Source organism: Sabethes cyaneus, chromosome 2 (genome assembly GCF_943734655.1).
Source record: "Sabethes cyaneus chromosome 2, idSabCyanKW18_F2, whole genome shotgun sequence".
Classification (NCBI taxonomy): Eukaryota; Metazoa; Arthropoda; class Insecta; order Diptera; family Culicidae; genus Sabethes; species Sabethes cyaneus.
Genome location: NC_071354.1, coordinates 34764713 through 34788828, shown reverse-complemented (window position 1 = coordinate 34788828; position 24116 = coordinate 34764713). Strand labels below are relative to the sequence as shown.

Here is a 24116-nt window from a genome sequence, read left to right as displayed (position 1 = left end):
GTTTTCAACTGAAGCACTTTTGCCGTTCGGGGGTCAGGGAAGAACTTACCATTTCTAGTTTGCTTCGAGGGCAGCAGGGTGGCAATTTTCGATGGATCCCGCTGCATCCCTTCCAGATCGGCCGGGTAGCTTTCCTGGTAGAACTCTCCACCGGCTTCCTCCCAGCCCTGGGTTTTGCTAGCCCGCGATCGTCGATCCTTGCCGCCGGACATGGTGATGTCCCTGAGGGGTGTTTGCTTCTGGCTCAGCACTTAGTGCTGCAACTTGTGGCGATGATGATGACGTTGATGGCTAGTGCCGACTTGGTCTGTCCCGCTGGCTGAAGCTGAAGCTGATGCATTCGCCTCGAATGATATGCCTATAATGAATGATACAAGAGTCCAGAGTAGATAGGGGGAAATTAGCACTTCAACTTCACGGTTGTCTATCGTAGTATATGATATGACGCTGCATATGGGAACGAAAGCGTTACGCGGCGGGTGAAGAGATCAATCGGTTGCATGGTTACGATTCAATTGAGGCCATTTTAGGCTGCTGTTATGTTGGGAAAATAGCTCGTATAGATGATATTCATTGTGATTACGATGATTTTTTTATTAGTTTAATAATTGAGACGCAAAACTTAACACACAAAAGGACCAAAAAACCCAAACATTTTGGAAGACACGTCTCCGAACCGCCGATAAGATAACAGGTGAAATTGTATAGAAGAATGGCGGCTTTGTGTTTTCTCGGTCATAAACGTTTCAAGGTTTCTAGACAATCTACCATGGGAAAGTTGAAACTAATGATAAGAGAGGTACTTCACTCTCTTTTCTTTCCCCGAGTGATTCACGATTGAACTATGCCGCGCTCGTGTAAGTCCACAATTAGTAATTACAGGTGATGTTTCGGCGAGCAAATAGTTTCAGTCGTAAACGTGGAATAATAATTGTGTATATTTATGCTTGCCCACATTATTGTTTTGATTGATAAAATTATCGTTTACGAATTATTCAAAAAGGTTTATTTTGAATTATGCGATTCTTTAATTGGAATTTGAGAAAAAAGTCATAAAACTGAAAATTTCAAAAACTTAAAATTTATTTATCACAAACCCCCGTACGAAACATGCTAAACATTAGGTGTTCACTTTTAGAACCCGGCTAAAATGCTGCCGAGCATACCCGGCGTCGAAAAGCCAAACGCACATGTAATCACGTTGTTGACAAGTAAGTACTGTTCTAAAAAGATTTACGACCGCACTTGACCGTGCAGCATTTCTTTCGCGAACGCGCGCGCGGTTTGGGTTTTCGTATAGTCAGGCTAGGCCAGGGTGACCATTGAGAGGCCGTGCGTTGATTGATTGGCACATGCTGACGCGCTGCTTATTGTAAAATTTTCTAATTTTCATGTCCAACGCAACAACAGATCATGATCACATCACATCATGTCGGTCGGTGCAATGAACGCGTTCGCACATGCGTCGTTGAATTTGACTCAATGACACACGAAAGTGACAGCTCGTACAAATTGGTCCTAGTTGGCTGGATCATCCTTGAGAGATTTTTCTTCTATACGAGTTTGAAATGTCACAGTGTTTTATTTACGGTGATGAGTCTGAGAGTGATGACAATTAGTAGGATGATGCGCACGATGTTCGCGGCGGCAGCTGTTGCACTTTGTTGCATAGAAGAAACGAAAAAAATTTATTACCGCCCCAGGGTTGTTTCGTTAAATTTGACGTTTCAGGTTGTGTTCGTACCTCGTTACATCAGCGACCAGATACAAGGCAACGTTGGTGCTTTGTCGAGCAACTTTGCATTTTCGCAAACTGGTAGACAAACAATGGCCGTCGCTTTGGTCGCTCGTTGTGATTTGATCACATAAATTTCAAATCAAAACTTGTTACCTAGCCCGAGGGCCTAGCTGAACGTGCAATAAATTTTCCTGACCTGTCCATCCGTTTGTACAGAAGTGTAATCTGCTTTACGTTATATATACAATATATGAACTGGGTGGTAACGTACTCCCGTTGCAAATAAAAACACAGTTATTTAGCCAAGTTCAGTGCACGAGCCGGCACGCATTCGATCATCGAAACATAGTTAATTACTGTACGTAATATGAACACATGGTCGTTCATGTATCATTTCGGTCCATTTATTAGGGTTCCGTTTTGGAAACCTAACCGATAAGCAATGAGAAATTGATTTGGAATTATAATGAAGCTTGTATTGGAATAAACTATCATATGGACGACGTTGCAGTGATGTGTTTATGTGCATCAGTTCGAAGCGTACTATTATTAAATCACATTCTTCAATTCCGTGTCTTTGGCTTATGATTGACGTACAATGAAGTAGATCGTCTCTATTCTCGGAAAAAATCTAATTTCTGTGACACAGTATTAAATTGTGATTATTTAGAAATTTGCATATAATAATTATGACTTTATCTAAATATCTCGGACACCTAGTACTCTCCGCTAGATCTCGCTCCAGCTGGTCAAACTATCTTGCTCGCTGCGCTCCTGGTCATCTTGTTCCTACCGCATTTTAGGCAAATACCTTCTTTGCAGGGTAGATGTACGGCATTCTTGCAACATAACTTTGTATGGGGGCTTGTCTGCTCGACCGCAATTGCTTGTGAAGCCCGTAGTAAGCACGACTTCCACTGATAATACGCCTCCGAATCTCACGGATGGTATCATTGTCCGCCGTTACCAGTGAGCCAAGGTAGACAAATTCGTCGACTACCTCAAACTCATCGTCGTCGATCATTGTACCGCTGCCCAAGGGGCGTCGATAGGGGGGCTCCGTAGCCGCAAGGTTACCGAGTCTGCTTTGACAAGCGAGTGGTCGTGGGTTCGAATCTTAGTAGAATCAAGCCATTCGATTGTCAAGTGACTTTAGCATGGGTTTATTCTCAGGCCCCTCCATTTACCCTTCCTTCGTGCTGAATTCTATATTTACCCTCTGAAGCCTCTTGACAGTGCAAATGTCCCTCCTATAGTTAAGTGTACTGGTCAGAGGTACGAATGAGTCCTCGCCAGGGACGGCTATAATATGGGATAGTACTGGCAGCGAGGAATAAGTAGGTAAAGTAGATTAAGCTTTGAAGGAAGGGTAAACCCCAATACACGCAAGCACGCATAAAATTTAATAAGCATATCGCTCACTCAATAGCGATTATAGCAAAAAGAAATGCAGTGCAGGTCATACAGCAAACACCCGGGCGATATTACAATAGATCAACTATACTGGTCGCAGTAATGAGTCCACACATGGAAAAAAAGGGGCGTCGATCGGCCTCGATTCCACTGGCCAGCATGTACTTTGTTTTAGGCGTATTTACCTTTAACCCAATCTTTTCTGCTTCGCGCTTTAGTATGGTACACTGTTCAGTCACCGCTACAGATGTTTGCCTATAATATGCATGCAATCGGCAAAGCAGACGAATTTACTAGATTTGCTGAAGATCGTGTCCCGCGTGTTGATATCCGTTCGGTTCATAACACCTTGTAGCGCTATGTTGAACAGCAGTCATGAGATACCATCACCTTGATGAATCCAAATCCAAATACCGCACTGTGCACATTCCATCGTAGATCGAATCAGTTTAATGAGCTTCCTGGGGAAGCTGTTCTCGTTCATGATTTTCCATAGCCCTTTTCGGTCGATGGTATCATATGAGGCTTTGAAATCAACGAACAAATGGTGTGGGGGAACTCTGATAAGTTCCCACATATCTGTTCGCAATGTTCTTTTTTAAATCGGGCAGATAACCCCATCTTTCCACCCCTCCGATAGCTGTCCGTATCCCAAATTCTAGCAATTAGCCGATACATACAAATGGCCCGGCTTTCTGGTCCCATTTTAATAAGCTGATAAGCTTTCCCAGTTGATTTATTGTTCCTTAGCTGCATGATGGCTTCCTTAACTTCGCCTTTCGTTGGAACCGGCACCTCTTCCCCGTTTGTTGCACCGTCGAAATCGCTTTCCCCGCCACCATGGTTCTTCGCCTGAGCGCCATTCCGGTATTCATCGAAGTGCTGCTTTCACCTATCGGTTACCTCACGATCCTCCGTCAGAATACTGCCATTCTTATCCCGACACGTTTCGGCTCGCGGCACAAATCCGTTCAGATAGAACTTTCGCGTTTCCTGAGAACAATGCAGCCGCTCCAACTGGGCTTATTCCTGCTCTTCCAGGTAGCGCTTCTCCCGGATGATTTGGTTTCGTTGCATCTTCTGCTGTTTATGTCTTTTCACGTTCTGACGTGTGGCACTGCGCGTCTTGGCCACCCGTCCAGCGCTCTCCTCATCCATCATCCTCCTGCATTCATCGTTAAACCAATCGCTCCGATGATTCCGTGCCACATGCCTGATGGAGCTCTCCGCTACTCTGCTGATAGCTGTTTCGATGGTGTTCCAACAGCCCTTAAGAGGGGCTCCCCGAGCAACCAAAAGTTCGAATTTCACTTAAGAAACAAACTTGAAAGTTCATATTTGGTTCAAATTTAGTTCCGCAGAACTTTCTTGCTGAACAACCAGACACTACATTTGTAAACCGAACTTCATTCTCATTAAAGTACCGTTAACAACTGTAGCAGCTTGAAAGTCCAACATGCAGCTTGAAAGTTCAACATAAAACTTGAAAGTAACTTAGAGTTCGGATAATGGTGTCTAAGGAAGGTTAACAAGCTTTATGTCTATGGAGGTATAGTTTGCTAAGCAGCTTTACCTGTAATTAACCGAACTTCAAAGTTGCCTGGAGCTCGCTGCATAGAGCGCTAAGCAGCTTCTGAAGAAACTTTGGCAAAGGTTTATAAAACAGCACTTGTAGTTCTATTTTTATACTTTTCCATTTTCTACCTCCGCCTCCTCCTAACTTTTGTAAAGTCGGTCCATGCGATTAAAATGGACCATTTAAAAAAAGTCTAACTAACACCGACCGCTACTGGATTTGAACCCGAGCGTTCCTCGTTGCATGCCTATCCTGATGCATTGCGCCATCTCTGACGCCGCTAGTGACATGAATTTTGCCGATGAGTTGTTCTTAAGTGTAAGTTCGTTTCGGGGCTGTGATAAATGAGAAATTAGCACATCGAGTAAAAACGATGCAAATGGCATATTCCAGCAACGGAGCAGTGGTATGCGCCTAAGTTACCGAAAAGAAGTACTCGAGTTCAAATCCCCGGGTTTATATGTTGGTGGTGTGTGGTAAGTTACAATAAATTAATATTTGTAAAAAAAACAGTCGATTATTAACCGAAATTTAAACACCTTAGTTAATGAGAAATGTCATGAATCTGCAAAACAGGAAGAAGTGGGAAAATATTCCCCCCAATCTTTTTTATTTTTAAAATTATTGGAGCTTCTATTTGGGCTGAACAGTGTTCTATATAGCGACTTAAGCGAACTTTTTGCGAACTTTCTAGTTCTGTTAGAAGTTATTTTGTATTCCCTTCGAAGTTTAAACATCAAATACGAACTTGAAAGTACGGTTAATTACTTAAAAATGAAGTTGAATAGAGTTCTATTCATGATCATTTCGTTGGCTGATTAAGCCAAAAATCCCCTTTTATCGGAACTTTTGGTTACTTGCGTCCAGCTCCTCCTCTTCCGGCAACGCAGCTTCGAGTGAATGCGCGTAGTTTTCTGCGACGTCTGGCTACTTCAGCCGCGCGAGATCTAACCGCGGCTGGCGTCGGTACAGAATGCTCTCCACAACGGAGGGTTTTAGGCGCATCTTAACCATCACTAAGTAGTGGTCCGAGTCAACGTTAGCGCTTCGATAGAATCTGACGTCGACAATGTCTGAGAATTGCCGATAGTCGATCGAAACGTGGTTAATCTGTGTTTCTGTCTGATTTGGTGACCTTCAGGTGTACTTGTGTTGGAGTCTGTGCTGGAAGAACAACTTACCTACGGCAATGTTCTTGGAGGCGGTAGAGTCGATGAGTCTGAGGCCCATTTCATTGTTCAGCTGGTGTGCGCTGGTGTGTAATGTAAATATTGGGTATGATATACTGGCCACTGGTATCGCTGCCATATAGGAAGTTCGACGGCCAAATTAGCATAAGCATAAGCATAAGCATAGGATACCGCTCGTGTGCTGCTACTCCGTTATTGACCAAGACCGATGAAAATTGCAAAATGATGGCTGGAAAAAGCATACTTGGGACAGCACGCTATTTTTCACTGTGCAACCTTATCAGGTCCCTGCATGCTGATCAATACCGACGCCGGCCACGTCCGAATGCGGGTCCTGGTGGGATGGAAAGGAATGTTAGTCCAATACTTGTTGCTACTAAAGACCAGGGAATCCTCTGCATCTTCACAAGTATTTCGGGAAAGGAATTGTTGTTAGAAGATGGGCGGAGCTAGATGGATAATGTAAGTATGTAAGCATCAGTCATATGAGACTAAGCTGGATATTCGAAAATTTTCTTGTAAAGTCAGTAACTACGAAAATTAAGATATAAAAAATACCTTTTTAACAAATTTAATACAATACCAATGGTGCTTATATACAACCATAATTTAATTTATATCGAAAAATACTATGCACATGCGAGATTTACGGCTCAAAAACCACGTAACAACTTGAACTTATCCGCGATCAGGGAAATCAAGGATAATGAAACGAGCCTGTTACGATACCGCATATACGGCAACACTGTCAACGTCGCGGATGACGTTTATGCTGCTAGAGGGTAAAACGAGAGCATAGTTAATTTCAAGGAATCAAAATAAAATCGCCTCTTTAACGTGTGAAATAACACCAGGATTGCAAATTAGCTCCTGATAAGTGGTAGATGATAGTGATTCTAGTGCTATAACAACCGTTGAAATCCATCAGTAGCGGAATACTTACCTGTTGATCAATACTTACCGTAACCGACCGTAACCTTGTTTCATTCTCAGCCGCGGAAAATAAAGTAGGGTAGCTCACCCCAAGTTGTACTTAGGTACGAAATATAATTACAGAAGCATAGATTGTAGCTGTAGATTGATCGTAGGATACACAGAAGGTGTGAACGGAAACCGGGATACCACTTCTTTTTGAGCATTACCGAAAAATAATCGGTTGCTACAGAAAATTGGTTCGTATCCGAACATTCTCAAAAAGAAGTGACTAAAACCGGTCATAAGAGATGTCGGATGTACCCCGTGACGCACCTTCCACTCCTAGAGCTACATCGGAGAGCGAGTTTCTGGACTTAACTACGAACCCGTGTGGGATTTGCGGCCCGTCGACGTGTGACGAGCAAATGATTGGTTGCGACAGTTGTGCGAAATGGTTCCACTCCCGTTGTGTTGGAGTTGCGGAAGATTCGGCTCCGGAAAAATGGTACTGCCAAAGTAAAGCTTGTCAGCAGGAGTACCAGAAGCAGCAAAAAGATGCCCAAAAGCAGACTCGCAGTAAAAAGGCCGTCGAAGAGTCTGACAAACCCAGTGCGGCCGTCCGCAAGGGCACCTCCGACATCGAACAGAGGATGAAGGAGCTGGAGGAGAAGCGAAAGCGGCAGGACAAAGAGCTGGAGGCGGAAATGCAGCTGCAGCAGATGGAAAGAAGAATGCAGCGCGACTTCGAGAGAAAAAAGTTGGAAATGGAGATCAGATTGCGGGACGAAGAAGAAGAAGAAAGGAGAGCTCTGCATGAAGAGATTCTGCAGAAGAAGAGGATGCAGATCGAGCGAATGAAAGCAGGTCAGCGGTCATTCGAGCAACAGGTGGCCGATCTCGACAGAGAATTAAAGGAGCTTTCTGTCATCAAAACTCCGAAGGTGGTTGCGAAACAGTCACAAAGAGTCTTTCCGAGCGAAAGCAAAAACGAAGCGCTGAAGCAGGATCAGGCGAACGCCAACAAGTTGGCTAGAGAAAGGGACGTAGTAGGGGAGTTCGATGACGATGAGTATGATGAGGATTCGGAGTGCAGCCAGCACACCAATCCGTTCAGTGGCAACAATACACCGCAAAATTGCACGAAAGTGGGTAATGTCAGCCGAAACAGGCTTGGTCAACAAGTCGGACCTACACGAGCACAGCTAGTGGCGAGAAGCGGTTTAACGAGCAAGCTTCCGAAGTTTTCCGGCCATCCAAGGCAATGGCCATTGTTTTATGCTTCCTACAAAGCATCGAACGATGCCTGTGGCTATATGAATCACGAAAATCTGGTTCGGCTGCAGGAGTGTTTGGAAGGTAGAGCATTGGAACTGGTGGCTGGTCAGCTGCTTCTCCCCGAGTCGGTTCCAAGAGTCATCGAAAAGCTACGGCGGCATTTTGGGCGTCCGGAGCAACTGCTTCAAGAGTTCTTGGACCAAGTCACCGAGCTAGAACCACCAAAACCAGACAACTTGAAGAGTTTCATACCGTTTGGGAACACGGTGGAGCAGCTCTGTGAGCATTTAGAAGCTGCGGGACTTCGGCACCATCTCGTTAATCCGTTGCTAATTAGGCAACTTGTGGCAAAGATACCGGACCGCGAGAAACGGGAGTGGGTACACTACCAAAGGAGAAATGCCGGCGGAGAACCAACACTACGAACGCTTACGGATTTCCTAATGGAGATAGTCGACGATGCCTGCGATGCGAACGTCGACGTGCAAGATACACGCTATCAGTCCGGAGGTGTTCCACCGCCCAGAAGGGAAACGTCGGAAGGAAGAGGTGTGTTGCTTAGTCACAGTGAAGCTTGCAGTTCGGGTGATATTTCAACCGAGCAAAGGGAGCTGAAACCTTGCAAAGTATGCCAGAGTACAGGACACCGCCTGCGTCACTGTGATCGTTTTGGGAGAATGCCGTATAGTGAACGTTTAAGGATGGTTATCCGGGAGAAACTATGCAATGTGTGCCTAAACGAGCATGGCGGTCAGTGCAAATTCCGTATACGCTGTAACATTAGCGATTGCAGAGAGCGTCACAATCCGCTAATGCACCCCGTTGAAAGCACGATAGGCATGAGCGCGCATATCCGCAGTGACTCAGCCGTCATATTCCGAATAGTTCCCGTACAACTATACTGTGGCGAAAAGATGGTAACGGTGCTTGCATTCCTGGATGAAGGTGCCTCGGTAACGTTGGTGGAGAAGAAATTGGCCGATCGCTTAGGTGTGGTTGGCGTTCAAGAAGGCCTGACCCTAAAGTGGACGGCCAATGTCAAGCGCAAGGAAAAGAATTCGCGGCGTATGAATTTGTGGGCATCTGGTGTCGGTGATGGCGCAAATAAGCTGCTGTTGCGTGATGTTAGGACTGTTGGAAAGCTGATGCTGCCTTGTCAGAAATTGGACTATGAGAAACTTACCGCACAATACGACTATGTACAAGGGTTACCAATTGAATCGTACGATGGTCAACCACAGTTACTAATCGGATTAAATAACATCCACTCGTTTGCGCCATTGGAAGCAAAGACGGGTACACCTGTCGAACCGATCGCAGTTCGATGCAAGCTCGGGTGGACTGTCTACGGAACGCACACTCTGGAAGTTTCAAACCTAGGAACTAATGGCACTGCTGGTGATCTTAATAATTCGAAGTCTACAGATCAGCGGAATGTTCCTAGAAACCTAAGCCCAAAAATATCTAATCGACAGAGTGCGTTAGACCGAGTAAATGCAAACAGTCATCAATCTCAATCTGGTGGTCAACTAGCATCCGGCATCATTGCTGCCTCTGTCATTACGTGTATCAAAAATATCCTTCAAAAGAGTCAGGTCACTGTCAAACAAACTTCAGTAAAAAAAACTAAGCAAAAAATCAAAATGGGTAATTTAGTGAGGAAGATTGTGAACGAAGTGTTTGACGATTTGGATCTATTCCACGAGAAGATTACCGGATCATACAAAGGGATAAAGGAGAATGTTGAATGTGGAACAGTAAAGGAGGTGGACGAACGTGTCAGAAAGGCGGATGTCAGGACATCTGATGATCGCGTATAGAGACGTGGTATAGTGAACTTAGCGGTATTAGAGAAGCTGTAAATCTGGGAATTCCAAATGTTACGGGCGGGGGTGTTACGATACCGCATATACGGCAACACTGTCAACGTCGCGGATGACGTTTATGCTGCTAGAGGGTAAAACGAGAGCATAGTTAATTTCAAGGAATCAAAATAAAATCGCCTCTTTAACGTGTGAAATAACACCAGGATTGCAAATTAGCTCCTGATAAGTGGTAGATGATAGTGATTCTAGTGCTATAACAACCGTTGAAATCCATCAGTAGCGGAATACTTACCTGTTGATCAATACTTACCGTAACCGACCGTAACCTTGTTTCATTCTCAGCCGCGGAAAATAAAGTAGGGTAGCTCACCCCAAGTTGTACTTAGGTACGAAATATAATTACAGAAGCATAGATTGTAGCTGTAGATTGATCGTAGGATACACAGAAGGTGTGAACGGAAACCGGGATACCACTTCTTTTTGAGCATTACCGAAAAATAATCGGTTGCTACAGAAAATTGGTTCGTATCCGAACAGAGCCAATATAGTCCCTAAGTTGATAAGCATTTCCTCTTACCAACGCTAATATGCAGAGATATAGCGCCCTACACGCTTATATAGGAAGTTCGACGGCCAAATTCTGGAGTAAGGGAGTCCCGCGCAATAGACAATGTTGCAGGCAATTCTTTCAATTATCATATCTACTGCAGTAGCGATAGAAAGGCAAAATATGCAGTCGGTTTCGTAGTGTTGGGGAAGCAAAAGCAACGAGTTATCCGGTGGAGGTCCGTAGATGACCGTATATCCCAGATAACACAAAATCGTAATAGAAAGTTAACATTAAATCGTTTTCATGTCAATTTCACATTGGAATTGTATAATGATTAGAGTATGTTAAATCGAAGTGAACAATAAGTTGTTTTGCAGTCGTGCGTGTCTTCATATACAATTTATGACTGTGAATTATAAGGCAGTATAGACGATTGCAATATTTGATTATATCTTAATCATATGTTCAGGAGTATTTAGTTGCATGTTATAAAAACTACGCAAAATAGAATTACTTTGGTACATATATGTTCTTATATGGCGCGAAATATAACTTTTTCGTTCAGATATGATTTCGTATATCTCAGTTGCAATCGAGATATACAAACCAAATGGTTTACTGGGATGTGTGTTGAGAATTCAAGACAAATTCTTCAACCACAGTCTAATCAATGTATACGCACCGACAAATCTATTAGAAGACGTAGCCTTCATCTGTCGACTAAGGATAACGGTCTGAGGCTAATAAATTTCATTTGAGGCCTTTTAAATGGGAAGCAGCGAGATTGGGACTTATCATTAACACCACCAAAGCCAGGTACATGGTTGCTGGCAGGGAACGTGGGAGTCCAAAAGGTGTTGGTGCCGAAATGGAGCTAGATGGGGAACGATATGAAGTAGTTGAGGAATTCATATACCTTGGTATGCTCGTGGCATGTATCAACGATGTAAGCCACGAAGTGTAACAACTCATTGCAGCCGTGAATTACGTAGCCAGTTGAAGTTCCGTAGTTTGCAAATTCGCACAAAACTGGCGCTCTGCAGTGGCCCTGTACGGACATGAATCATGGACGCTAAAGGAATCTGACCGACGATGTGGGGGTTTGTCCGTAAAATTCTGCGATCAATGTTTGGTGGCAAAATGGAAAATGGAGTGTAGCGCAGACGCATGAACCACGAGCTGTATCAAATATACACATATGCTACTATAGTGAAGGTAGTAAAATGTGGCAGGCAGCGGTAGGCTGGGCACGTGGTCAGAATGCCCGACAAAAGAGTAGCCAAAACTATTTTCAGCAGAGAACCAGGAAGAGATCGCCAGGCAGACCCCGCACTCGATGAATGTGCGCTGTCGAGGAACTTGTACGATCAGTTGGTGTTCGAAGGAATTGGAGAACAGCAACCCAAGACCGACAGTACTGGAGGACCATAATTCGTTTGGCGCAGGATCGATGACGGACCGTCGCACAGTGGGACGATTTCAAAAATAGTGAGACATAAGTAATAGCATCGAAACCTTAAGACATTGCATAATAGTTGTTTAAGAAAAGTTTCTTCATTCAAAAAGCACTTTCTAACGGTGAAAAAATATTCGAACATTAGGGTGTCCCTAATCAGATACAAAAAATATTTTCTTTATTTTAAGTCAGAAATGATGGCTACTTACAGAAAAGTTGTAGCTAAACTATTTTCGAGAAACTTTGTTGAATACTGAAGATTTTTATATCTTATAGGAAAGATATAGGAAAGATAGCTATAGAGCTAAACTCTTAGGGACACCCTTCAAAACAGTTTTTTCGATCTAGCTCTTTAATAACGCTTCGTATGCTTTTAAAATGTTCTAAGAAATTATTAATCATACTAAATTGCACATTTTCGCCGAAGGCAGCAGGGCTTTATCTTTTTCCATTTAGCAGCTATCACTGGTTTTTTTAATTTTTACATGTCATCTTTAAGGGGATATATCTCGGGGGAGAGCAGCTAATCTCACTTATTTTTTGTGAATCAATTTATGCTGTATCCCATCATGTACAACTTAGGGCGAAACACTGTGGAACATCTGGGAAAAGTTACCATGAAGCTGAAAAGTATGGAAATCATAGTTTTGTACCGCTTTCGCACGTTCGTTGAATTAAATCAGCAAATTTTGTAATGGTAATCTGGTGACCAGATACAAAACCTGTCAATGCTTTAGTCAATTGTTTTTTTCGCGAAAAACTAGTGATCGTCAAAATATAAGCTACTGCAAAATGTGTAACCCGCCAGCGCACGCCGTATTTTATACCATGGGGCAGTAATCGTAGAAGCTACCGGTCTTCCGATTAGTACACTGTCGAAAGAATCTCAAGATTGTCGAAATAAGAACATAAAAAGGTTTTGGGAAACTAGAGCAAGAATGTGTGCACGGTATGAATATTTGATTTAACATAGTTTTTTTAATGTGCTTTCCATTCTTAATAAGGAAGTCGCAAATCATGACATTTTTAACAGACTTACGGTATGCTCCGATCCGTTGATATCTTCCAAACAGGAAGTCTGTAAAAAGTATGCCGTTCAGTAAAACTGCACTGAACCTGCTAAAAGAACCAGTTTTTTCAACCAATACTATGAATGAAGATAAAGAAGATGAGTAAGGTGAAAATAAAAATATAGAAAAAAGAAAAAAAAACTAAAATTACAAAACTAGACTACAACACACTGATCGGTTTATATAAAATGCTATTTAACTGCAATATATTGATTGTTTTGCTTTGCGGAAACGGTACAAAACTATGGTTTCCACAGTTTTCAGCTTCAAAAACGGTTGCCTTCATGGTAGCTTATCCCAGATGTTCCACAGTGTTCCGCCCTAAGTTGTACATGATGGGATACAGCATAAATTGATTCACAAAAAATAAGTGAGATTAGCTGCTCATAGCTGCTCTCCCTCGAGTTACATCCCCTTAAAGATTACACGTAAAAATGAAAAAACCAGTGATAGCTCCTAAAGGGAAAAAGATAGAGCTCTACTGTCTGCGACGAAAATGTGCAATTTAGTATGATTAATAATTTCTTAGAACATTTGAAAAGCATACGAAGTGTTATTAAAGAGCTAGATCGAAAAAACTGTTTTGAAGGGTGTCCCTAAGAGTTTAGCTCTATAACTTCTTTCATATAAGATATAAAATTCTTCAGTATTCAACAAAGTTGCTCAAAAATAGTTTAGCTACAACTTTTCTGTAGGTAGTAATCATTTCTGACTTAAAATAGAGAAAATATTTTTTGTATCTGATTAGGGACACCCTAATGTCCGAATATTTTTCCACCACTAGAAAGTGCTTTTTGAATGAAGAAACTTTTCTCAAGCAACTATTATGCTATGTCTTAAGGTTTCGATGCTATTACTTATGTCTCAATATTTTTGAAACCGTCCCACTGTGCGTCGCCAATAAAGTAGCTAAAGTAAATTTAAGCGGCCATTGAAGATAAAAGAAACAATCCCAGTTTGCCTCGAGGTGCGATGTTAGTCTAACAATCCAGTCGTTGCTCGTCCGAATCCCGCTAACTGGGAGAGACTGTAAAAGTCAACAGAATTGTGGCACTAGCCATGCAATTGTCCGGTACTCTAATAGCTGGCTGCGAAGTAGAACGCAGAATATAGTACCAAGGCTTTGCTTTGCTTTGCACAAACGACATTGGTCAGATGAAGAATTGGTGAAACCGGCTGGCCAAAACCGTGCCTGAATTAAGTGTCCAGCTAAAGTAGGGAGACTACGGTGGGCCGGCCACGTCGCAAGGATGCCGGAAGACTGTGCAGTGAAATCCGTTCTCTTCAAGAACCCCACTGGCACCAGGAATAGAGGGGTCCAACGTGCTAGATGGCTCGGCAAGGTTGAAACCGATTTGCGTGTTTCAAGTCAAGACGCCTAACGAATTGGCGATGAGCCCTGGACCGAGTACAATGGAGAGGAATTTTTGATACGGCAAGAGCCACTCCGACTCTCGACTGCTAAACAGAATAGAACGTACCCAGATATTAATTAGGTTAATGTTAGAGCGGATATAGCTTTTTCCAACATATTTGCACATTTTTACTCTTCCCGATATAGCTCACAAGAAAAATAAAACTACAAAAATTTCCTGGTGAATTTGTATAAAATTTTAGTAGAATAATACTGGTTTTTCCGGAAACCCAGCCAAATCATCGCTTTATTTCTTTATTACAAAAAAATGTAATGCACCACAAGGCAGTAACTTGGGAGCACTTTTGTTCGTTGTATTCTTCAACTACGTTGTTTTTGAAACTAACTGCAAACTAGTACATGCTGCTGATTTTAAAATCTACTTGACGATCCGTTGCATTGAGAATTGTTGTCGTATTCTGACTCCGCGGTTATCTTCGTTTACTGACTAGCCGCTTTTCTCAAATGTGTACTGTTGCTACTTGATATACTATAATTCTTTTAGCATTGGCCCACACATTTGTGTAGGTGAAAGCTTTTGTTGAAAAGATTACCTTTTAAAAATCGCTCATATAACCTACAAAGTACGAAAGTGATGAAACGTTAGCGTGAAAGTGTTACTTCGTACTACAATATTTGTGGAAAAGTGATTGGTTTCATAATGAAGACTTTCTGAAAATTTTTTAAAAACAACCCATCCTTGAAGGGATAGAAAACAGTCACTATTTTTTCATAACAGTAGAACCTGCTTTATTCATCATTTTGTATTAAACTTCAATTTAAGTCTGAAAGTGATAGTTTTGACCAAATTTTCACGAGTTGCACTACACTGTGCCTAGGGCTGGTTAGTTATATAGGAAACCAAGTAATGAAATAAATCAGTTACAATTGATTGGCCATGTAAGAGCCATCGATTATGGTTTACGTATATTCAATCAATCACTGGCTAACAACAATTATTGGGACACGTCTGTGTTCAACACACATTTGCCTCGAGGTTTGCCGCGGATCTCATTTTCACGCTCAAATTTGTTTAACATATAGTTCAAATTTTGTACTATCATAAGTAAATTACGGTACACGACTACAATGACCGTAGCGAGCAAAAAGAAATGTCAATCCTAAAGCAACAGCCACGGGTGGAATTTGCGTTCTGATATTAACGAACTAGACTAAAATTAGAATGCCACTGTTCTACTGAACTGTCACCACGTTGTGCACCACACTAGACGAGAAGTATTAGATGAAACATTTGTTGAAGAAATTCTATGATTAGAACTAAATGGCTAGCCGATGGTTAATGGCAATCTTTTTTAGATAATCGACCATAAAATAAACAGTTTAGAAATGGACATTTAAACAACCACAATAAAACCTTTTGCTTCAAAAATTATCAATCTTCACTTCTAACAATTGAACGCAGGGTAATGAAGGCTATTCTCGATCCAGTGAGCTAATCGAATCAAAGCTTAATCAAAGAGCTCCATGGAGAAATCGTTTTCGCAGCCTTACCCAATGAAGAGAGATCGTATTATGCACGTGGGTGTAGGCTGAGGGTCATAATAAATAACACATATGAGCGCCAAGAAGGCGGACAGATATGAGGAGTAATTTCACCAACAGACTTAAGAATTCTCTGCAGCAAGAAGCCTATAGTGGATCGTCATCGTGTTGTTGTTCCTTAAAAATAGAAACCAGAAATTTACGAGCACTTCCGCTTGCGGGTGACTACACTACTTTGTATGTACCGTCGTACCAAACAGGAATACCCACATACATATAGAACGGGAAAGAAGCAAATTATCACTGGCGATGGTCTCTATCGCCATCGTCCGTGCTTTTACTTAACATGTGTCATTTGTGAGTGAATTGGCCGTGTTGTCTTATTACTGTAGGTTTGCATAGAAACTGAAACGGTATCTTAAATTGAATTTTATGGAAATCGTTTCGACGTTTATAAGAATGGAAACATTTGAGTTAAACCGGTTTAGCCGAAAATCTGACAAAATTTGAGCAGCTGGATGCTCTGCCTCTGGGGTTATAAATATGAACGTTTTTATATAAATGCTTCAATTTACGTAAAACTACATAAATAATGAGGATCAGGAAATTTTTTACGAAATTTCAAAAGGGACCGTTCAAAACTGGAGTTCGAAGAACTCAACATGAGTAGGGTAATGTCGTTATCGTCGGGCCACTGTTATGGTCGGGCCACCACGATTTTTTCAGTTTTAGTAACTCGTGATACGTATATAAAAGCAATGTAAAACTTCTTACTGTGACAGCTAACTTTTCACAATATTGTGAATTTCAATCGTGTATTCAAAACACGCGTACTGATTTCACTGATTGAATCAACACATAAAAAGTTTTGCAGGTGCAGTTAACTTTTCTTCAAGAAATAATTCATGAAATGCAATTATCGGGATAAATATTGAAAATTTATTAAGTTTGTTGTGCTCTATTCGAATGATATTGAAAAATCCCGTCCAGTTAGGACGTAAGGGGGTAAGGGGGTAAATGCCACAAAAGCGCTTATTGTAAAGGTCGGGCCACTTGTGTAGTCATGGTTGGGCCACCATAATTTTTAGCACAGAAGCGCAATTTTTGCTAGAGAACGTCAGTCGCGGGAAATGTGATGAAATAAAGCAAAATTAGTATAATAAAAACCTAGATTGTTGTTGATTTTTCATTGCAGTAGTACACTTCGAGAAACGCGATTGTAGTAATATTGATTTTACAAGATCACCAAAAATTTCACAAAGATGTTATTAAAAATAGGATATTTATACTTATAAGGGCCGTTGCTCACGAAATCCATTCTTTTGGTGTCTCTACATAGAATTTCAATACGTATTTCTTAGATTAAGAGCGGTGGCCCAACCTATACAACGTGGCCCGAGTATGGCAACATTTTTTGTCTTCACGTGAATGTCTATAACTTTATTATTTTTCAAGCCATCAGTTCAAGATTTTCCAGAAATATAGCTTATTTTTAGACCTTTCCAACAATATATTTAGATTTTAAAAATTCTTTTTGAAACGGAAGTTATGGGCGAATGTCAAAAAGGCGGCCCAACCACGACGACATTCCCCTACATTTGATACCCGGTTGGTCAATTGAGGTTTAAAACGTTTCGTTTGCAAAAGTCCCAAAACTTGATTACTTAATATTAAATCAAATTATTGGTCAGTTATTAATTTTAAAATCAGAATGTAATAATGAGAAAAATCTAATAAAAGATGTATTGATCAGCGAAGAATTCAGCAGGAAACAGTAGAAAGTTATTCAATCTACTATCCGCTACACAGCCTCTAGTTTAGGTTTATTTTTTACTTAAAAGTAAATAATCATTAAAATAGTTGCATTAAAATTTCTGTTTTCGGTATCGATCACCACTTAATTTTGCTTTCAATTTCACTATCCCCAATGTGAATTGTGCAAGATCGATTGTTTTCCAATCAAGTCGGGCAACAAATCATGCACCCTCCTTGAAAGTGTTTAGAATACGATTTGAAACAATCCCCCATATGCCCATGCCCATCAGGCATCAAGCAAGGGGAGCATTTGTTTATCATCAACATTCGCAAAGTGTTTGAAATTTTCACTCTTTTTCCCCGGCTTGCTTTACTGCTCGGTGTCGGTAAACTTTAGTACGCCGCACATGACGGATGCTTGCTGCCTCGGCCAACGTGATCGCATAGCGTGTGTACATAGAATGGTTCGTGCCGAAAATGTATGCTTTTTCTTTATCGGTGATACGGCTTATGTAAATATTTTTAGCCCAAATGGTGGCGCGGACAGGAAGCGGTAGAGACAAATAAGTACTCGCTGTGCGCGCAATCCATGGTGGTAAAGCAAAAAAAGTACTTTGTAATGACCTGTTGTTGGAAAAAACGTAACACATATGGAATTTTACAGGGCGATGATTTATTTACAAAATTAACATGCATCTGCCATCGATCAACGTTATATAAGTTGAATATTAACATTGATTTGCGTTTTTATGATGTTTTGCATTCGAGCTAACTAAATCATTGATGTGGGACGATGATTTTAGGCTCGGTCACTGTCTGAACTTTTTCAGTTTTAATAATTAATGTCATCTATTAGCAAAAACTGTGGGTCTGATCTCTATGACAACAATTGTTTTAGTATTAGCTGATTGTCCGATCTTACTGGGGCTCCCAGTATCTCTCAGTAACTTGTACATCTGTAATTGTAACAAAAATTCTCATAATGAAAGAAACAAAACCCTTTTTCTACATTTGAATGTGTCTACACATTGTCAGCTCCCCCTCCCCCTTGTTGTCCTTCACCTACTGGTAAATCTGTCTTTTCGGTAATCGCTATAAAGCGTGACAGACCTTTTTCACATTTTTAAACCTCCGTCTTGTCAATTGCCACCCTATTCCTCCTTTTCAGTAGTTCCCTCTTGTCGTCCAGCCACTTATTTATTTCTTTATTTGCTTATTGTACAACTGCTATCATTCCAAATTCAAGAGAAACGCGTCCCCTTTTACTTATTCAAATCCTTTTGTCAACCCCCTACGATGATTTTTTTAAGTCAAGGAACATGTGTGCCAAGTTTGATAAAGAACCGTCCAAGCGTTTCGGAGTTATGCAGAACATACATTCATAGTCATTGGGTCTAAAGGCAGGAGAAACGCAACCTCTTTACTTATTTGGACCTCCTCCCTTGTTAGAGATCACCCCCCTTTTGTCAGCCGCCTAGTGCTGATTCCCTTATGCCAAGGAACATCTGTGCAAAGTTTGGTGGAAAACGGTTAAGGTGTTCTGGAGTTATGGCGGAACATACAAACATACATGCTGGTGTTTGCAATATGGTCGGACTTTGACAAGATTTTTTTCTCAGCACGTAAGTGCCTGTAGCTTCATTATTTTTCACGTCTAGGTAATCAGCTCGGGGGTTTTCAATTTTTTTTTTCTAATGATGGTACCTAAATAATACATAAAAGGTGCAAATGAAAAAAAAAAAGATTCTGAATGGACACAAAATTACTCAACAAAACAAATATTGATACAAAAATGAAAAACATAATAAAAAAGTTACACGAAAACTATATAAACTGTGTTATTTATGTTTGCCTTAAGTTGATGTTGGCATTGTATCTGCAAATGCATTGAAAATTAAAAATGCGACAAACAGTATCAGATGCGTGATGATTTTTTGCACTAAATTTCAAATAGCAAATTTTCATGCTTGCGAAACAATATTCGGATATATCTGGCAGCACCGAATAGCTTACACTCTTAAAAAAGTTTACCTGTAAATTGGTTAGATTTAGCTAAAACTTGGTTAAATCTACTCAAAATGCCCTTAAGGCAAGGTAAACTTTTTTAAGAGTGTATACCATGCTGCATCAAAATCCGGACGGTACCAATATCCGGACACCTTCATTAATTGATGGTTATTAAGTAATAATATATCCAATATATAAGGTGTAGCTATGTGCTTTACTTTGCAAATATATCTAAGACCGTTTCAACATAATCGGTGGTTAAGTAGGCTGAGCGAAATAATTTAAATAAATCCAAACGTAACGTTGGTGTCAAACAGTGTTTTTTTCTGCGAGTATTTTAGATTACTAAAAAGTAGTGCTTACGCGATTTAAGGTTTTGGAAACTTATTATTCAAAGAAACCAATTTTTTTTAACTTAGCATCGACAAAGAAGGTAAATTTTAATCAATTGAGACGGTGTCATTCATTAATGTGTTGAAATAAGGTGTATTTTTGTAAATAATTACGCTGTTCGGATTCAAAACCATGTTTTTAAATCCGGACATGTTTGACTATTGATGGTAGCTGCCTAATGTTTTTCTTAGAAAATGCGAAAGCAAACGTTGAACCAGACAGAAGGTGCGATACAAGAAGGAGCCTCGATCCATGGAACCGGCAAAATATTTGGGAATTCAAAATACTTTAAGGCGTTTAATGTAGAAGTACTTAATCACTTTCATTCTCTGGTTAGGTAAGTGAGTCAGTGTCGTACTTGACTAGAATCGTATCGTTAATGACACAAAAGTGCAATTAAAAGTAAAATAATGTGCAGAGAGATAATTATTTAATACTACATGTAACAAAACAAGTGATAAGTTGTTTACTTACAGGCATACATTTCTTAGACAAAATATGAGAAAGTTTTACCTGTCCGGAAAACGATTCAAAAGTGTCCGGATATTGATTCACTGAGATGTGACGTGTCCGGATTTATGAACACGACAAGCCTGTTCAATTTTAATGTATTTTATTGAGTTTATATTGTAAAATGGATGTGTTATTGCAAATTTAAGCTTCATATTTGATTATAGTACAAAGCAATTACTAGAATGTTGCGAAATTATTGTTTACGGAGCATATTAAAAATATGACCTGCTTAAGTGTCCGGATATTGATGCAGCTTGGTACTGTTGAGTGTCAGACAAACAAACAGTGTTGGGTAAACTGAAAGATGTTGAAACCAGGAAATAATCGGTCAGCCGTCATCGTTTTATTGCGCACCGGAGCAAGCGTAAAGGAGATAGTTCGGTCGGTAAAAGTGTCGGAAAGAACAGTGTACTATATGAAGAAGACTTAGGAAAGTAATAAACTATCCTATTCCTAAACACACCTATTCAGAAGGCATATAATTGCCGTTCCATTACCGCTGAACGGAACAGGGTCACAAACTGGAAAGAATGATTAAACAGAATCCAGCAACGTCAATGAGGTCCATGGCTTAGGAAATCGGTTGTTCGGACCTTGGTCGTATGTGCTACGCAGAGGTCAATTTGCGCTACGACCAAATCACGACGATTGGAGAAAGCTAAAGAACGTCTGACTCGGTTGAAGCATCCTCATCATAATGATTCTGTAATCTTTTTTTCTGATAATTATCAGGATCAAAAGGTGAATCGAATGAATGACATGTGGCTTGCACCAGATCGTAGTCAGGTTCCTATCGTCATGTCTACAAAGTTTCCGACTCATGTGATGGTTCTAGGCGTAGTCTCCTGCGAGGGGGATGTAATGCCTCCGTATTTCTTTGAACAAGGACTAAAGGTAACAGTCGATGTATACCTAAGGGTTCTGAAGGATTCCGTGGATGAAGACAAGACAGACAAGACAGAGCACCTGCTCATAGTGCCAACAAAACATTAAAATGGCTTGCTGAAAAGTGAACATGAGTATGTATGTATATTCCACCATAACTCCAGAACGCCTCCACCGTTCTCCACCAAATTTGGCATACGTGTTTCTTTACATAAGGAAATCAGCACTGGCGGGTTGACAAAAGGGGGGTCCCCAACATTGTTGAACTGAAAGGTCAAACAGTAAAAATCAAAAAAATATCTGGGTAAGCCTTGAGTCTACAATATTTTCTGTTGAATTTTATACAGAATACTTTTGAATTTACAAATTATTTTTCTGCGTGTATGAAGCATTCGTAAAGTGAATATTTTGTAAATTTCGTTGAAATAGAATATAGAATTAAATGGAAAATTCATCTCGTTTACTCACACTTGAGATTCTACCAAGCAGCTCGAAAATAACTTCGCATAAAACTTGGGGAAAATGAATGAGTAACTTTTTCTTTGGATAGGTGGTGAGTAATTTTGCTAATTTTGGTGCAAATGGGTGATAGTCGATTGAAAGTGGTGTGGAAATTTAAAATGAAACGACCCATTTGTACTTTAAATAAATAGTGCTTCGCTTCACTACGATTCTTTAATTGACATTAACTTCAATCGACATTAAGTAATAATCTATCAACGTCACTGGATGCTAATTGATGTCACTAACGATTCTCTACTTATTTTAGCAAACCTGAGCAATCCACTGTAACAGTCAGCTAGAAATTGAAACCATTTTAGTATGTGAGTGCAGCCGCGATGCAACCACAATAGTTTGGTTCAAAGTCATTTAAAAGACCTATTTCTAAATTCGACACGAAATTATTTCATCGATCAATACTATAGTCAAAGTACATTTACCAAACTGCCCTGTTATTGTGCCTAAGCTGTTTCAAACTACAGCAAAGTTTCGTTAATTGGTGGAATCAGCTGGAGTGCAGTCGTGGCCCAATTAACGAATTCAGGCTGTATTAGGTTTTACTAAACTTAGCAGAAACCTATCTGAAATCATTGCCTGAGGGAATGCTAAGATGTAAAACATAATTAGTTTTGGTCTATCTATCAGTGTCACACTGTAGCACAGCTGCGCTTTGTACATATGTACACGTGAACTAGTGCAGTACGATCAATTATCTTCGAATTTCTAATATCATGTAGTTATAATGCTGACTGCAGGTAGAGCCGGTTTGAATGACAATATAGGTAATACAACTGAATCCCACTGTCCCGCTAGATAAACATCCGGACATTGGGAGTTAGTTATTGTGATGACGCTAAGCGTGAACTGTGATAAAAAAAAAATGCCTCACTCAATGATGTTATCTCACTCGTAAATCGTTATTTGGAAGTCATTCTTCACTTGAATTTATAACAAACAAAAATTTACTTTCACAGACTTCCCCATGAACGATGTCGGCTACTGGTTAGACCAGCCTGTTCTCTTTAACAAAAAATGTTACTTTCTAGCTAGTGGGATGCTGTGTATGTGCTACACAGCGTTATGTACATTTGCTCTTCTTTTCGTTTTGCAAACGCCATATGCATTACTATACCAATCAACAAGATGAAGCGACATACTCGACTTGAGCATTCATTTTTCCATCGCTGCTGCAGCAATTGTCTCCGTCCGAGGTATGCACCGACTAGCACTGCACAAGAGCACAAGATACTAATCTACGCCGTTTTCCGGGAGAGGCTGCGCCGCCAGTCGCACCTTTGCCTTGAATGATCTGTAAATATCTTTCCACCAAACGGCAGCACTCCCTCGCCGTTTCGGCTCCGTGTATATATTCTGTTTACCACTTCAACTCCTTCCCACGAATGCACTTATACTCCTTGTTAACGCGTTCGGGTTACGACCGTTTCGCCACTGCCCTATAATTTATCACTTGGTATGCATAATTTTCCTATTATTATTTGAATATATTTCTCTGGCCTATTTCACCACTGGCAAAATTCTGTAGCATTCTTCGACTGAAAGTTGAACCAGAGCAGTTAAGCAAACCTGATTTTCATTCAATGTAATGGAATTCAGCATTTTTTCCCTGATTACCAATCACTTAATGTTGACTGGTTTACGGTGGACCGTGCTAAATAAATTCGCTCACATTTTGCTTTACTTTAATATCAGGTTTATATGCACACAGCAGAAAGTGGCGTTACGCATTCATAAAATTTTCTTTCCTGCTTCTTTTCAACAAGCCATCAACCATTCCCACTCACCGGGAATCTCTTCTCACCATTTTCTCATTGCATGATGATCCTCTAATTTTATCATTTTCATTCATTACAAAAGATGAATTTCTGACCAAGTTTATGCCTCAATGTGGTGCACTAGAGCACTTTTCTAGCCTATTAGAGTAGGAATTGAGCATTACATACATATTGATTACACGGGCCACAATTTTATTCAGCTGCAACCGTATAGCAAATACACTTTTCAATCACTTCACTTTCGCAGAGTGTCTCTTCCTTCGAAACGGAAGAGATCCACCCGACCGACCGCCCTGTTATACAGTTGATCCGAGACGCGAGCGCACACACCACAGCCGCACAC

At 40.7% G+C, this 24116-nt stretch overlaps 1 protein-coding gene across 2 annotated transcripts in view; it reads right to left on the bottom strand.

Annotated features, from left to right (window-relative positions):
• LOC128738790 (transmembrane channel-like protein 7) overlaps positions 1–24116 on the bottom strand; it is a 42740-nt gene extending 18624 nt beyond the window's left edge. Inside the window, exons 1-3 of one of the 2 annotated variants that reach the window (XM_053834171.1) lie at positions 23942–24116; positions 23138–23533; positions 50–358 (exon numbers count right to left, since the gene is read on the bottom strand). In XM_053834171.1, coding sequence (XP_053690146.1) covers positions 50–212 — 163 coding nt within the window. In that variant the 5' untranslated portion in view covers positions 213–358; positions 23138–23533; positions 23942–24116. The remainder of the gene's footprint in view (positions 1–49; positions 359–23137; positions 23534–23941) is intronic. The other variant, XM_053834172.1, reaches the window with a different exon arrangement.